The 16,158-nt window shown below is 43.8% G+C and overlaps 1 protein-coding gene and 1 long non-coding RNA gene across 21 annotated transcripts in view; one reads left to right on the top strand and one right to left on the bottom strand.

Annotated features, from left to right (window-relative positions):
• LOC108176627 (uncharacterized) overlaps window positions 1-7,555 on the bottom strand; it is a 22,762-nt gene extending 15,207 nt beyond the window's left edge. The window contains exon 1 of the long non-coding RNA XR_007924307.2: window positions 7,420-7,555. This is a non-coding gene — a long non-coding RNA (uncharacterized lncRNA). The remainder of the gene's footprint in view (window positions 1-7,419) is intronic.
• TRPM3 (transient receptor potential cation channel subfamily M member 3) overlaps window positions 1-14,828 on the top strand; it is a 1,025,749-nt gene extending 1,010,921 nt beyond the window's left edge. For 17 of the 20 annotated variants that reach the window (XM_070050833.1, XM_070050835.1, XM_051858588.2 and 14 more), the window contains one exon: window positions 6,612-14,828. In XM_070050833.1, the coding sequence (XP_069906934.1) occupies window positions 6,612-8,064 (1,453 nt within the window). In that variant the 3' untranslated portion in view covers window positions 8,065-14,828. The remainder of the gene's footprint in view (window positions 1-6,611) is intronic. The other 3 variants (XM_070050921.1, XM_051858653.2, XM_008256332.4) reach the window with 1 other exon arrangement.
• The last annotated feature ends 1,330 nt before the right edge of the window (window positions 14,829-16,158 follow it).

Genomic DNA, 16,158 nt, shown 5'->3' on the forward strand with positions numbered 1-16,158 from the left:
TATAATCATATGGTTCCCAGAAAAATTGTGCCATGTGGACATATTACTCATTGCTCAGACTTATTTACAAAGCACATGTCTTTGAAATGCTTTTGAATTCAGAAAAGCTGTAGTCTTGGGAGGAAGAAATGCTAAGATACAAGGAAGCCTTTGCCTCTCAGGGATTAGCAGGAGGAGGTGCAGACACTAGCACATATACGCATACTGTGCCCGGGTCACCAGTTTCAAGGAACTGTAGCACCTCCACCTGAGCACCCCACCCTTGGTCTGCAAACTCTGTGACTACTCCTTCCAAGACCCTGCTCCTCTCTGGGTGCTTACAGAGCCTTCTCCTCAAAGAGGGGGAGGGGCAGTATTCCAGAAATCAAGACCCACCCTCTCTGGGTCCTGGGCATTACACTGACCTGAGGTTACAGGCTGGCCAAGGCCAGGTACCACAGAAGTGTCCTCTGTCTGTGTTAGTGTGGGCGCATTGTTGTTGCTGAGGGTTTTTTTGTTTTTTTTTTTTTTTGCATTTGTGATTGTACCCAAAAATAACATTTAAACACTAGAATTGCATTCTGTACAACAGAAACAGAATGGGGTGCACAAGGGAACAGATTTACCAAGCAGATACTCCTATTGCCCATCTCACATGTCCTCTAGGGTATGTTCTTTCTGGGTGCAGTGATAGGCAAAAATCTACTGTCCTATTTGCATTTGATTGACAGAGCTATATCCACACGTGTGTGTGTGTGTGTGTGTGTGTGTATAAGCATATACACATTTGTACAGGTACCTAGGACTGGATTTACCTACATTAACTGTGTACATTCCATATAGTGCATAGAATACTGCATAATTCCACCTGCATGACAGACAACCCCAATACAGAGGTTTGACCTCAGAAATATTAAAAGCTGGCTCTTTTCCCTGTGGAGGACATGGGAAAGGGCTTTATTATATAGTGAGCACCATATTTGTGCCTGCCACTGCCTTCAAAATATAATAAATTTATACAAGTCATATTTGCATGAGTCTCCTTAGAAATACAAAGACGCTTCCATAATTATTAACCTAAATGGTTCATTACTAAATCACACTTTTGGTATGTAAAGAGCTAAATTCAAGTATTCAGGAGATCATTAACACCTCTTAGAAAGCTGATTCTGAAAAGTCCTTGTCCTTTTCAGTTTTCAGATGCCAAAGACCCAGTAGCAATTTAACAGATACATGGATACTACAAAAGTTGATGGAGGCCGGTGCCGCGGCTCACTAGGCTAATCCTCTGCCTTGCGGCGCTGGCACACCAGGTTCTAGTCCCAGTCGGGGCGCTGCATTCTGTCCCGGTTGCCCCTCTTCCAGGCCAGCTCTCTGCTGTGGCCAGGGAGTGCAGTGGAGGATGGACCAAGTACTTGGGCCCTGCACCCCATGGGAGACCAGGATAAGTACCTGGCTCCTGCCATTGGATCAGCGCGGTGCGCCAGCCACGGCAGCCATTGGAGGGTGAACCAACGGCAAAGGAAGACCTTTCTCTCTGTCTCTCTCTCTCACTGTCCACTCTGCCTGTCAAAAAAAAAAAAAGTTGATGGAAAAGGCAGATTGTGAGAATATTATGCATAAGTTTCAATTTTTTACAGCAAAAAATTGAAAATTCCATTTTTCCATAAACTTTTTGAAATGCCCTCATATGTCCTGAGCAACTGGCATGAGCAATAGCCTGGGCAGGAGGAGGGAATGGGGGGTGCGGCTTTAAAGAGTGCACCATCTAGTTACACCCAGCCTCTCTGTGCCCACCTCCTGGAAGAGAGGACACATTGCCCACAAGAATCTTACCAACAAAAACAGAAAAAGACTGAACTCTTTTCTCTCCGAGGGAATATTTCACATATGTGAGGACCACTATCATCTCCTCACTTTGCTTTGTCTTTTCCAAATGAAGTACTCCAAGATGCTTCAACTATTTACCCTGCTTTCCAGCACATTGCCCACTACCCTGCTCACTTTCTCAGCACAGGATACACTTTGCTTGAAATAGCATCAGCCGTAAATGTGCTGTCTACATGGAACTTAATTCCCTGTGTTGTAGTTAGAGCCTAGGCTTAATTCCTTTATTCATTCATTCATGACTATTTGGAGCATGCACTGTATATTTGATTAGTGTCCATGGCATAATGGAAGGAACACGTTAATGGAAAGATTTAGTACTGATTCTGCAGTAACTAGCTGTGTGATCTTAAGTAACTTAATTAACTCCTCTGAACCTAAATCCCCATATGCAAAATGGAGCATTAACACCTAACTGCAGAGTGATAAAATCATTGAGGTAACATCTGAGTATGTCGAAAAGTTCATAGAAAGGAAAAATTAAAAGATAAGTTTATTTTATACAAAAAATTTCAAATCCATGCATAATTTTTTCACAATATGCATTTTCCATAAACTTTTTAATTTTTTATTTTACTTCTTATTCATTCACTTGAGAGGCAGAGACAGACAGAGCTCCCATTTGCTGGTCCATTCCCCCAAATGCCTACAAAAGCTAGGGCTGGGCCAGGCCAAAGCTAGAAACCAGAAACTCAATCCAGGTCTCCCACATGGGTGGCAGGTACCTGACTACTTAAGCCGTCATCACAGCCTCCAGGGTGTACATTAGCAGGGAGCTAGGATTCCAACATAGGCACTTCAATATGGGAGGTGGGAGCCTAAACTGGCATCTTAACCCCCACCCCAAATGCCCACTCCATAAACTTTTCTAAGAAAACGCTATACATGGATTTCAGTCTTTTTACCAACATGGACATCTTTAGTTTGATTTTTCCAGATTCTCAGAGTACCCTTGTACATATATATGGTGGGTGCTGGTGATGGATTCAGTCTACATATTTTATGTGCCATAGATCTCATTACAGTTCTTAGCATCTCAAACCTGGCTTTGGTTCAGAGAGGTTTAAAATGAATTAAAACCTGGGCTTGTTCACATGAGATAATGCAAATGTCTGTCCTCACACCTCTCCCTTTTCATAATTCCTCTCTTTTTCTTATTTTATTTTACTTTATTTTATTTGAATGGCAATGTTAGAGAGAGAGAGATAGAGGGAAAGTCAGAGAGATCTTCCATTTGTTGGTTCACTCCCCAAATGGCCGTAGCAGCCACTGCTTGGCCAGATCAAAGCAGGAGCCAGGAGCTTCATCTGGGTTTCCCACACAGATGGCAAGAGTCCAGATACTTGGGCCATTTTCCACTGCCTTCCCTGGCACATTAGCAGGGAACTGGGTCAGAAGTGGAGAAGCTGGGCTTCGAACTGGTGCTGCATGGGATGCCACCATCACAGAGGGCAGCTTACTCACTGTGCCACAACATTGGCCTCCTTTATCACTTCATGTGTCTTATCTTCTTGGACATTATGTTGACTCTTTGATGCTTATCTGTATCTCTCCATTACCTCCTGAATTATTTCATCAGAGTCAGCTCCCGGGGACTATAATCGTGATCCAAAACTCTTGGTTAGCTCCTCAGGCCTATTTATACCTGTGATGCAGCAAATGTACAGACATTTGACCCTAGGGCATTCTATTCTTTTATAACCTCAACATTAAAACTCCCAGATAAGTCTGTGACCTAAATGCCCATACAGTTAGATAGGGGAAAAAACCCAGAATTCTGGATGACAGTGGAGAAGACAGCTCATTTGTTTCAGTCAAGTCTGATGGTGCCCAAAGGAGAGTGAAGATTTCGTTAAGAGCAGTACCTCGGCCCTCTTCCAGTGTGTCCCTTCCCCTGGGTCAAATCCCAGGGGCCATGCCTCCTCACTCGAGGGACTCCCACTGGGCAGCTCCGGGCTTTCTCTGAAGAGCCTCTTCTTTCTGCACCCCTCTGCCTCCCTCCCCTCCTCCAGGGGCTCCTCTGCCTGTGTTCAGCTTACTGCCTACAACCTGACCCTTCCACAGCTTGTTGTTGGTGCCTCAGGTCTGCTTCTCCCTTGCTCATTTTCTCTGTGGTTTTGGTCCCTGGGGCTAACAGGAGGTGGGATGTGGGAAGAAAGGCCCCCATAGCACAGACTGTGGCAGGGAGATACTTTTCAGCTCTTAGGTGAGTAATCAAGGACAGTTATACTAATAGGGTATCTTTGTCCCTTCTGACCATCTCTACAATGGGCTTGAGAAAGAAAAGAAAACTGGTGGGGGCGGGGGGAGGAAAGACATGTTGCAGGGGACTATGCAAGAAGTCATGTGGCTGCTTGGGATGCTTGCACACTATATTATAGCGCCCAGTGTGAGTCTGGCTCCTCTACTTCCAATCTGGCTTCTTGCTAATGCACGTGGGAAGTAGCAGATGATGGCTCAGCATCCCTGAACCATATGGGAGGCCCAGATGGAGTTCTGGGATTGGTCTGGCCCAGCCCTGGCTGTTGCAGGTATTTGGGGAAAGAATCAGAAAATGGAAGAGCGCTCTCTCTCTCTCTCCCTCTCTCCCTCCCTCCCTCCCTCCTCCCTCCTCCCTCCTGCCTCCTCCTCTCTCTCTCACTCACTCACTCACTCTGGCTCTCACTCTGCCTTTCAAATAAATAAATAAGCAAAAAAAAAAAATCCTAGTGGGACAAAGGACCTAGAGAAATATTAAACTGTCTCATTCTACAGAAACACATGATCAGTGCTCCTCTAGTCTCTCATTAAGAAACATTTTATCCACTTATTGAAACATTGCATCACAAAAAAAAAAAAACTGCAGTTTTTGCAAAATCAGGCACCATAGTTTAGATGCTGAAAAAGTAATCGTATGTAAGTCTATAAGACACGTGAACTCGTTATTGTTACCTGTTTTATGGGCTATATTTATACAAATGAAGTAAAAGAAGGAGTAGTTGTATTTTTCCTTCAGAATCACTCATGTTCACTGAGCAAATCGCCTGGGGTTTGCCAGATACAAACAGGCCAGTGCACAAGCTCTGGGGTTTACACCTGAAGATGGTGACAGAGTGAGGCTGGCCCCTGAGACCTGCTGTGTTGGTTATGGGGTGGCAGGAGGGAGCAAAGGAAAGAAGGCTGAGAAACAGGGCCTTTGAAAGCAGTCCAGGGCCTCAGGCTGGGAGAAGGGAGACCAAGGGATCCATGAGAGGGTTAGTGAAGTTGGGGAAGTTACCTCCTCACCACTGGCCAGGAAGAGAGACTTCTGCAAAAGCCTACAGGTTCCCTGGGAGGGAATCCACATGTGTCTCTGGCATACAAGGATAAATTCCTCCCCAGCAGAGGCAGTGCCGTCATTCACACCCCCACCAGCACCCCGCCGGGAGACCCAGCTCCAGTCCCCACTGTTCTTTGTGGAACACGTCCTGCAGCCATGGTCTGCACACAGCATGTTCTTTTTAAGGCTCAGAAATCAGGCAATTTCCTTTGCATATCACGGGCTTGGAAAAGCAGCTTTGTGCTGTCTAGAAAAAATGTGAATAGGTCTTATTCAGATACACCAAAAGGTCGGCGGTGGGCGTTGAAAAGGGAGCGCTATCAAATTTATACTCGAAATATTTAAAATTTGGGCTCATACCCTAATTTGGCATAGATTGGTTTTTTCCAAGTTAATTGGAACAAGTGAAAACCATGGTACAACTTTATTTTCAATATTGGCACTGTCTTTGTAAGTAAACAGCCAGAGGGACCACTGACATCAAGTTCGCAGCTACTATTAACTCAATAAGCATTTATGGGTACCTGGCAGTACTGAGCTGGCAACATGCAGGTGGAAAAGGAAGTATGAGACTACAGCCTTAAGAATCTATGATAGGGAGGGTGGAGACATCTAGAAATAACCACAGTATGGGCATCTGTGAGCAGCTACCCAGAGAGAGAAGTACCACAAATTACTTCAGGTACTCCTGGTTAAATTTCTTGATTTTTGCTTCCTCTATCAATGAAAGGATTGCTTTAGATTAGCACATCCCGGAGTGCCTCCATGGCAGTGCTGCATTAACTCCTTTGGAGGCACAGGATTCTGAAAAGATGATTGCGTGCTTGCTTGCGCAGCACATAGCCTAAAAAGATTTTCCTGAATAACAACAAAGTAGTACAGCACAGATGTGAAATAAAAACAATCCCAGTCCATGGAGTAGAAATTTTATATATATATATTCTAATTTTAAAAAAGGCTGCATTTAAAAATTCTGAGTAAAATCATCTAAAGACCGTATTCTCATTATGTTAGTAACCCTGATAAGCCAACACCCCAATACTTATGTGGCCCATTAAGCTGTGTGCTCATCCTCAGCTAGGCCCTGGGGGTGTCAGAAGGCTGGGACTTGGGCCCCATGCTACTTCAGCAAGAGCGGCTCCAGTCTGGTGTGTGTGTATCAGGACCATACATTTCATTTCTCTGAAGGAAAGGGGGCTGGCTGCTATAGCCACTGAACCCCATTGTCTCTAAGGCCTCTTCCAGCTCACAAAGATGCGGATTCTGTGCTTGACGGTGACAGCACCAATGCTACTCTCGCTTTCCTGGCTCCTCTTACCACCTGTAACCCCCAGTTTCCCTCTGGGAGGAGAGCTGGGCACAGCCTTGGTCCTCTCTGTCCTCGCTCGCTCAACTCCTAGTGGAGGAAGCCAACTCAAGTGACCCTCGCTCTCTCTTCCTCACCCAGGGTGGAGAACATGTCCATGCGGCTAGAGGAAGTAAACGAGAGGGAGCACTCCATGAAGGCTTCGCTGCAGACCGTGGACATCCGGCTGGCGCAGCTCGAGGACCTCATTGGGCGCATGGCCACGGCCCTGGAGCGCCTGACAGGTGTGGAGCGGGCCGAGTCCAACAAGATCCGCTCCAGGACCTCCTCGGACTGCACAGACGCGGCCTACATTGTCCGCCAGAGCAGCTTCAACAGCCAGGAGGGGAACACCTTCAAGCTCCAAGAGAGCATCGACCCTGCAGGTGAGGAGACCATGTCCCCAACTTCTCCCACCTTAATGCCCCGTATGCGAAGCCATTCTTTCTATTCAGTCAATGTGAAAGACAAAGGTGGGATAGAAAAGTTGGAAAGTATTTTTAAAGAAAGGTCCCTGAGCCTACACCGGGCCACTAGCTCCCACTCTGTAGCTAAAGAATGCAAAGCTCCCGCAGCCCCTACCAACACCTTGGCCATTGTTCCTGACTCCAGAAGGCCATCATCGTGCATCGACATCTACGTCTCTGCCATGGATGAGCTCCACGGGGATGGCGACCCTCTGGACAATTCCATGAACATCCTCGGGTTGGGCGAGCCCAGCTTTGCAACTCTAGCACCTTCCACAGCCCCTTCAAGTAGTGCCTATGCGACTCTTGCACCCACAGACAGACCTCCGAGCCGGAGCATTGATTTCGAGGATATCACTTCCATGGACACTAGATCATTTTCCTCCGATTACACCCACCTCCCAGAATGCCAAAACCCCTGGGACTCAGACCCTCCAACGTACCACACCATCGAGCGTTCCAAAAGTAGCCGCTACCTAGCCACCGCGCCCTTTCTTCTGGAAGAGGCTCCCATTGTGAAATCACACAGCTTTATGTTTTCTCCTTCAAGGAGCTATTATGCCAACTTTGGGGTGCCTGTGAAAACAGCAGAATACACCAGTATTACGGACTGCATTGACACAAGGTGTGTCAGTGCCCTGCAAGCCACTGCCGACAGAATTCCCTTCCCAGGGGGCCTTGGAGACAAAGCAGAGGACTTATCTTGCTGCCATCCCGAGCGAGAAGCAGAACTGAGTCATCCCAGCTCTGACAGCGAAGAGAATGAGGCCAGGGGCCGGAGAGCTGCCGTGGCAATATCCTCCCAGGAGGGTGAGAACGCAGACCGAGCCCTGTCCAACAATATCACGGTTCCCAAAATCGAGCGTGCCAACAGCTACTCGGCTGAGGAGCCAAGCGCACCATATGCACACACCAGGAAGAGCTTCTCCATCAGTGACAAGCTGGACAGGCAGCGGCAGGCGGCAAGCCTGCGAAACCCCTTCCAGAGAAGCAAGTCGTCCAAGCCAGAGGGCCGAGGGGACAGCCTGTCCATGAGGAGACTGTCCCGAACCTCGGCTTTCCACAGTTTTGAGAGCAAGCACAACTAAGCCTTCTCACCAAGCGTGGCAGGAGGCCTAGAAGCCCAGCCCTCCAAATTCCCCCCAAACTCCAGCCTTCCCCCTTTCCTTGATCCACACCCACTTTATTCTTAGCTGAGCAAAACAAGCAATGCTTTGGGAAGTGTTAACTCCAAGGTCACTTCTGGGCCACAGATCAAGAAAGCTGATCTGAGCCAGGGCCAAACACAGGGGGTTGAAGCATGTTCACACTTGCTGGGCAGGGAGGGGAAGAAGGGGCGAAGAAGGGTTGGAGATGGATGTGTATCACCAGTCACTGCAGAGCACCACAAGATCTGGGCAACTAAGGGGCTTCGCGCATTCTCCGTGCCAGGAGGCATCTTTTGATTTCTGCCCATTACCAAGAGTTTTAGGATGCAGGGCTAGAATGCAAAATAAGATAAAATAGCCAGCAGACAAGATGAGATATTCTAAACTTCAATTCTGTTTTCTTTTCGCATTGGCTCCATCACTGGTGACTGATGAAGAGCATCCTTTTTATTCAGTATAAGGCGGCAGCAAGCAGTTCTACCTAACGTCCCACATCCTTCTCATGCCAACACCTCTGTAATTGGTCATTATAAAGAAAAACAAGGTAACAGTCATAGTTCACCTGTCTCTTCTATATTCACTTCTGGTGCCACAACTGTTTATCTCTTTTGAAGAAAATAAGGGAACAGAAATGCCTTTTTGTATTGCAATCAAAATCAAAGAAGAGTTCATGTTAACAAAAGTCATGTGATTTATTCTATCCAGTGGGCATTCAGGTAGAATCAAGCAAGCTCAGGATGAATGTAATCAAATAATTTTATATTTTTTAATTTATTTTGTATCTCACCTGTCATCAGCGAATCCACTCATTGAATATGTAATACTGAACTTAAAAAAAAGAAAAAAACAATGGCTGAACTAACCTAAAATTGCCCTAAGGGACCTTGTTATTCTCTCTCCACTCATATCATGTGTGATGCTGCTGTGTGGCCTTCATCATTTGCATGACTCCACCCTGTCCTCGGAATGCCTGCAAGATGTAACTGCCAGTTTTTCACTCCACTCGCCATCACGTGACCGTTTTGTGTATGAGTCCATGACCATGTGTGGATATTTTCCTACCTAGGGTTTTGCCATCTAATCTGAGCTCAGCATAAAATGAATTGGAGTTTTTCAAGGGCTGGTATCTTTTCTATGGAAACGTTCCAAAGTACTTTTTAGGGAAGTTTCAAAACCATAAATAACTTTAGAATTGACTGGGAGTTTGATATCAACCCAAAGCCATCAGTTGCAGGCATACCATGACTATTTTTCTTACATACAGAGCTATGAGACAAGAGGCAGTAGACCAAAATAGAAAGCAAAGAAACCATATGAAGAGTTGTATAGTGTATGCTGCTTATATACGTATATACGCATTGACACAGAGACACATGCTTATATATAGTATATAAACAGACATATTCGTGAGGCCTAGACTTTCCTATCACCTTGAGGTATAAACAAGATATTTTAGTACCCAAGAAGTTCTATTGAAAGAGCCCATTCTATGAAAGTGTGATTTTGTAAAATCTCTACGACCTTAATTTTCCTTGCACCAGACTAGAGTTACCACCTGCCCTCTACCTCTTTTCGCCCAAAAGCACTCGCTGTCACGACATCTCACTCATTCTGAGTTCTCCTGCACAAAGCTGTTACAGGGTACGGTCTGCCCAGACTCGCAGGTAGAACCCCATTGGAACCGCAGATTCTAGACCACAGGCAGAGGCTTCGAGAGCAAAGTCGCGGTTTGAAGCGGGCTAAACAAATCTTGACCCCCAAATCTTCAGATTCCCGTTTGGATTGTTGCCTTTTAAAAAGGAAAATGCCTGCATGTTCCTAGCCCAAGATACTACTTGATTGTTCTCTTCTTTAGTTGCAGTTGTAAACACCAAGTTATTTGTAAAATCAAATAAATGCATGGACAAAACCCCTTGCCTTTAAATATTAAAAAAAAAAAAAACCCTCTGATAAAGCTTTTCAGGTACAGAAAGAGTGACAGGGTCACATATGCAAAGGACTAAAGCACTTTTTTACTCCTTGGTGTTCAGGTGACTCAGCAACAAACACCCAGACTCCTTCATCTATTATTGCTCTAGGAAAACTCACTAGGCCCCACATTGGCTGTTTCCCTCCAAGCCATCCTGCATTCAGTCTGAGAATCAATCAGGTGTCCTTACATTTCCTTGATAGGTGAATCTGTACGAGAACCTGATGGAAACTCTAGGCCCAGAGCAAAACTGTGCATGCATGCCAAGTTGCAGTATAACTTTAAGTGGGTACATCTCATGAGCCCTGGTCCCATACTGATTGATAATGAGGAGGAGAAACCATGTCTGTTCCTAATCAATACAGCTGTAAGAGGCACTTTATATTTTAAGACCATTTCTCTGTGATTCTCAGGAAGGCCAAGTCTAGCACCAGAGTCGGAAGCAAGGTTGTGCTGCTGCTTCTGTTCCTTAGATCGGACTTCACGACTCCCACGTCCCTATGTCTTAACAGTGTGATGATTTTTCCGTAGTGAGCACACTCACAAAGTGCAAGGCTCTCTGAGGGAGTCAGAGATGAACCTAAGCAGGAGGTGAACAGTTTTTCCCTGAGCACAGGACAGGATGGCAAGTACCTCCAGGGCCTCATTCTGGACCAGCTTGCAAGTGGGGAAAAGAAATTTTGAGCACAAGTGTTTCTATCGTCAGGAGTTCTGGGTAGAAAAGAACAGAACCTAGAAAACTGAATGTGTCACAGTCCCGGCCTCGTTGCTACCTGCTTCTTCCATTGCGCATGAAACTTAAAAGTGCTAACATCTTTTGTAAGTGTGTGAAATATGTAAGCCAAATTTCAATGACTTGAGACACAAACTATGTAACTTTCATGAGCCTTTCCCTTCCCGTGCACATACATATGTGTTATTTTCCAATTCCATCTCTCTCCACGTCTGGGTTCTCTGCACACCGATGTAGCATTGATGTCGTGGCCTTGTACGGTCAGCTTGTGCTTAGCCCATTTATTCCACCGTGTCCCTGATGGAGGGGATGTTAATTACTTGTCTCTGTGAATTAAGCAGCTCGTGAGCAGCAAATTATTGATGACCGTAAATCAAGTCACAGAGAGCTCAAGGAAGTAATATAGCTTCAGTTTAATCATCTGCTTCAAAGGTGCCAATTTTTATATACTGCTCTGTGTTATGAATTGTTCTAAGTTGCTTGTTCCTTTAGAGAAAAATATTCAGAATGTCTTATGAAAATGATCATGGAGGTTTCCTGATTAACCCACATACTTTATATTTATAGCTAGAAACCGCCCCCCCCCCCCGATGGAATTGAATGAGAAGCTGGAAAGCTTGGGCGTAATCACTGTGGCTAGCCTATGTATTTCTTCTGCAAGCCACGAGGTGTGTTAGCAGTCAGAATGCAGCACTTTACAGAACTGGATTTTTAAGTCTACATTTCCATATAGGCTATTACTTAGCACTTTGAAAGTTGCCCTTTGAAATATATATATATATATATATAAACAATTAAATGGGGAAAATGTATCATGAAGACACAGATATGTTTCTTCCGAATGTTTCAAATGTCTTCTGAGATAGAGTTGCTATGGATGATATTATGGTAGATAACTGGATAGTACATTTTTGCTACTTTCTGAGCCTCTGCAGTCTAACCTTCCTGAATGTTTGGACTGTTTCACTTCTTCAAGTAAATATTATCCAGTCATCCATCATGCTCTCTCTATAGGCTACCCCACTCTACGTGTTGGGCAATGCTGTATTATAAAACACATGTAAACATATATGTAACCTGTGTTGGACCCAGCGTAGCTGTAGCATGTGGTTGTATTAATGAACGTTACAGGACAGCTTTATAATCATTTATAACTCTGTAACATTCAATAAAGAAACACATGTTGCAAGGATTAATTATGTTCCCATTTCCATGTTATTTAGCATCCTCGTGAAATGAGCATATTTTGTTCCTGCTCTGCTTTGTGTTCCTCACATCCCTGTAGACCACTGTACAGTATGTGTATGTGCTGATGTACATCCTCCACCACGTCCTGCAAGCCGTGGTAGGCAAGTTGTGACTTTGCGAGAGACGAACTGGCATGTTACGCAGAAGACTAAATAACAAATGAACTTAATATTTCAAACTCCAGTTCAATTAGCTGTTTGTTTACATCTGCTGACCCAATGTGGAAGCAGTGTACAGTATTTTATAAATATGTTCATTCAGTAACACTGTTGTTTCTAGATAAAATGATGCTAGTGTGTAGGTGGTTCTGTAATTGGCCCAGATATTGCATTATAACTCACTATTCTATAATAATAACCATGTGACTTAAATGAAGTAATCCCTCTCCAAACCCGGTCTTAATTTTGTGTCAGCAAGATGCATGCACTGCTTTATGCATTTCTTTTGACTTTTCTAATGCACTTAACATGTTACTATAGCCTGCTGTAGCATTTAAACCATTTAGGAACTTACTCAATTGGTTGGGCTTCTTATATTCAGTTTTTAAACAGTAAAAACAAAAAAGTAACAAAGGGATTTTTTAATCTTCTTTTTAGGCTCTGAACAAATAATATGAAATAAAATATTAACCACAGGTTATATAGCGATGGGACACAGAGATGGCAAGCCAATACTACTTGGGTCTACCAAGGTCTAGGTGTCAATGCATCTGTGATATATGAAAGACATTTTGCTGATTCTTTAGGGGTTCTGGATGCAAATTACTAATCCAGAGATGAGAGTGGAAAGGACATTCATGACAGTGCACAAGTACACAGATCACTGTCGATGAGTGATTCTGAGGTACAACATGTACCTGGATGAGCTTGGCTCCCTGGTGTAAGACAGGTGTTTGGGGATGTTATTGAGACTGGGTGACTCTAAGGAGTTTAGTTGTAGTTTCGTTTTTACAAGCCATTCAACTTCTGGAGAAAGGGAGGTAGCAGTTTGTGCAGACATGTCAATGACCGCTCCTAAAATGAGTAGAGACACTCTCAGCCTGCATTGACCTAAACTTGTTGCTTTTCCATACAAGTCAACTGCCTGTCTCACAGATTGGAGCCAACCAAAGAAGGGGTTGATTCTGATTTCATAAAAACCAGGTGTTTTTTCTTTTCTTTTTGAAATTCATTTCAGAAAGTCCTTGAGTTACATTTCTTTGATGATTTCCTTGTACTTAGTACTGCTAAAGAAGTCAAGATGTGGCCATTTCTACACATCGTCAAAGAGAGGATTGCGATGACTAGGGAATCCAGATGGCATTAACAGTGAGGTGAATGTTCCTTTCCCTGACTTTCCTAGTCCACTGGCCACCCTAAACCTATAGACTATTGTGTATTTGCACACTGATTGTGTACCAGGAAGGGAAAAAGATACGTGCATGGCTGTGAGTGCATAGGTTTCCTGAAGAGCATTGATGCCAACCATGAGCCAGGCCTTCCTCTGAAGGCAAGCTGCTGAGAACTATGGGACACAGTGGGGAATTCTGCTTCAAGCCTACAAGTGCAACCTTCATAACCCCTTTCTACTTTCTTCCTATCAATCAAATTCTAGCTGCTTTTTTTGCCAGGCCAACACATCCTTGCTTCCATTATCTCAGTACCTTGTGGACCCTGGCACAGTGAGCAGAAACAGCAGCTAGTTGAAGAAAGCCAAGCCTACAGACTTGGTCCCAGGCCTAATCTTCCCACTAACTGACCCTCTCCTAACTTGGCTGGTGTTTGCATGCACCTCATCCAATTCTTTGCCTATCTGAATCTCTCCATCTTCATCACCAGCTCTCTGTGTCTACATTCAGTGGTTGCAAACAGAATCCAGGGGCCAGATCCAGAGCCCAAGGTGGAAACCGGCCTGGTGCAAGCCAACAGAAGTGGGGTTTACAGGGCATGCGAGAGAACACATCCCACCACAAAGACATTCAAATTCAGGCTTCAAAGACTATGTTAGCCAAACAAATGAATCTGCCAGCAACATTCAGTCCCAAAGGCAAACGTTCAGGACTCTGATTCGCAGCCAAGTAGGATCAGATTCTTGATTTGGGATAGAGAGCATCCACACGAAATACACTGAGAACTGCAAGGGAGGGAGAGGAACGCCCCCCACTCAGGCCTATGCTTGTTCTCTTGAATTATACACGTGTGCACATTTGTTAGCCATGTTGTTCTGGACCCAGACGCAGCACCTTTGTAAGGGAGATTCAGAAGAAGAGAATCAGAGCATTGTACGAAGACTGTCCTGCTTCCTGTCACTACAGCATCTGACCTGAGTTCATATTGCTGCTACCACTGTGTCACACAGTCCATGCAGTAAACTGTACTCATAATCATTTCATAAGATAGGACTTAGATGCTTGTTTGTAAATCTTCTAACCATAGTTTATAATGGGGGAAATTATTCAGATAACATTTTTAAACAAATTCTATAAATATAATGATTTTCAAATTGGGTTTGCTAAATATATATACATCTTTTCCTTCTTTGTGTATGGATAGACAGCGGTTGGCATATCTATCGACACTATAAATATATATAAATCCTTAGAGGAATTGTTCATTTTTAAAAGTCTATTATTGGATTCACAATGCACTTTGAGCACGTTTGTTTAGATATATAATTCGAAGCAGACGTTGGCAGATACCACGGGAAAAACTTTCTGAAATTTCTGTAACAAATGTTTTGCAATAAAAAAAAAAAACTCAGTAGTTTAAAACATGGCTTGGACTTCCTTGTGCATTTATTTTCTGTTATCTGAACTCTACCTTCTTCATGCTAAGAAATTTGGGAGTATGAAGAGTTAATTGCTTAGGGCTCCATACGTTACTAGAACAGAGGTTGCAAACAGGTGGCCTATGGGTCATACCTAACCAACAGAAAAAGCATGATATGGGCCAATTTTTAAAAGTTTTAAACACATAAAAATGATAGATTTCACATCCAATTCCAGATCTCTGCCTTCTCTAGAAAAATCTAAAGCTCCTGTATTCCCACATGAAAATAACCAGCTGAATCTCAGCATCCTGGGTGCCCCTTTAGAAGGGACATACGTTTCCATTTCTCCCTACTGTCTCTACATTACCTGGAAGGACCCCATACAATAGTGTCTTGAACCCTTGTATAAAAAGATACGAAAGGCAGTGGCAGCTCTAGAATTTCTGTAGAGAAGGCTTAGGGTAGCAACTTGATTGGGTAACAGAGACATGAGAAACTTGTCTTCATACTAATGGTGTATAGCAGGTATGCTTTTTCTATCTGTTTTAAAGTATATTATTAGATTTCTCATGGGATTGGCATTAGGAGAGCTGAGGGATGGAGGTAAGGAGCCAAATATCACCCCCATCAACCCTGGTCATAGCACCTCCTAAGAAGAATGAGCAAGCACCCCTGCTCTGACAAATATTTCACTTTCAAATAGCACTGGAACCAATATTACAAAACAGTTAATACTTTACTCAAAGAAATACGGGCCAGTGCTGTGGCATAACAGGTGAAGCCAACCAGGCATATAGATTTAGGTCTATTTATATATGAAGACAGAAATGACTACAGAGATTCTCCAAAAGGGAGTAAAATCTGTGCCCCCCCCCAAAAAAAAATTGGGTTTTTTTTTTCCAAAAATCCAAATGCTGTAAGAGAGTAACCTAAAATGACCCAAGTAAAGTTGGGTCAAGTGTCAATAGACGTCAACAACCGAGAGGGTTTCCTTTGCTTTCTTTCTCTTGAAAAACCTGTTGTGGGAATCATCACAATAATCTTCACACTAAGGCTTTTAATAGCAAGTCATCTCTTCTAAGGAGTGGTAAATTTGGAATGAAAGAATGTAAAAATGGTAGCAATGGCTTGACTACTAATGTCACAGATTTGTAATTTTAGGCATAAAAATGATCGATGCCCTTTGAGCAGCTACTTTATTCCTCTAGAAGAACTGAAAATTTTATTTAAAAAGCTATACAAAAAGATAATTGCATGTTTTAGTTATTTAATTAGAGCTGCTGAGAGAATGGGGATGAGCAGCCCAATCATAACTCATCAACACTAGAATTATTCA

Source organism: Oryctolagus cuniculus, chromosome 1 (genome assembly GCF_964237555.1).
Source record: "Oryctolagus cuniculus chromosome 1, mOryCun1.1, whole genome shotgun sequence".
In the NCBI taxonomy this organism is placed as follows: Eukaryota; Metazoa; Chordata; class Mammalia; order Lagomorpha; family Leporidae; genus Oryctolagus; species Oryctolagus cuniculus.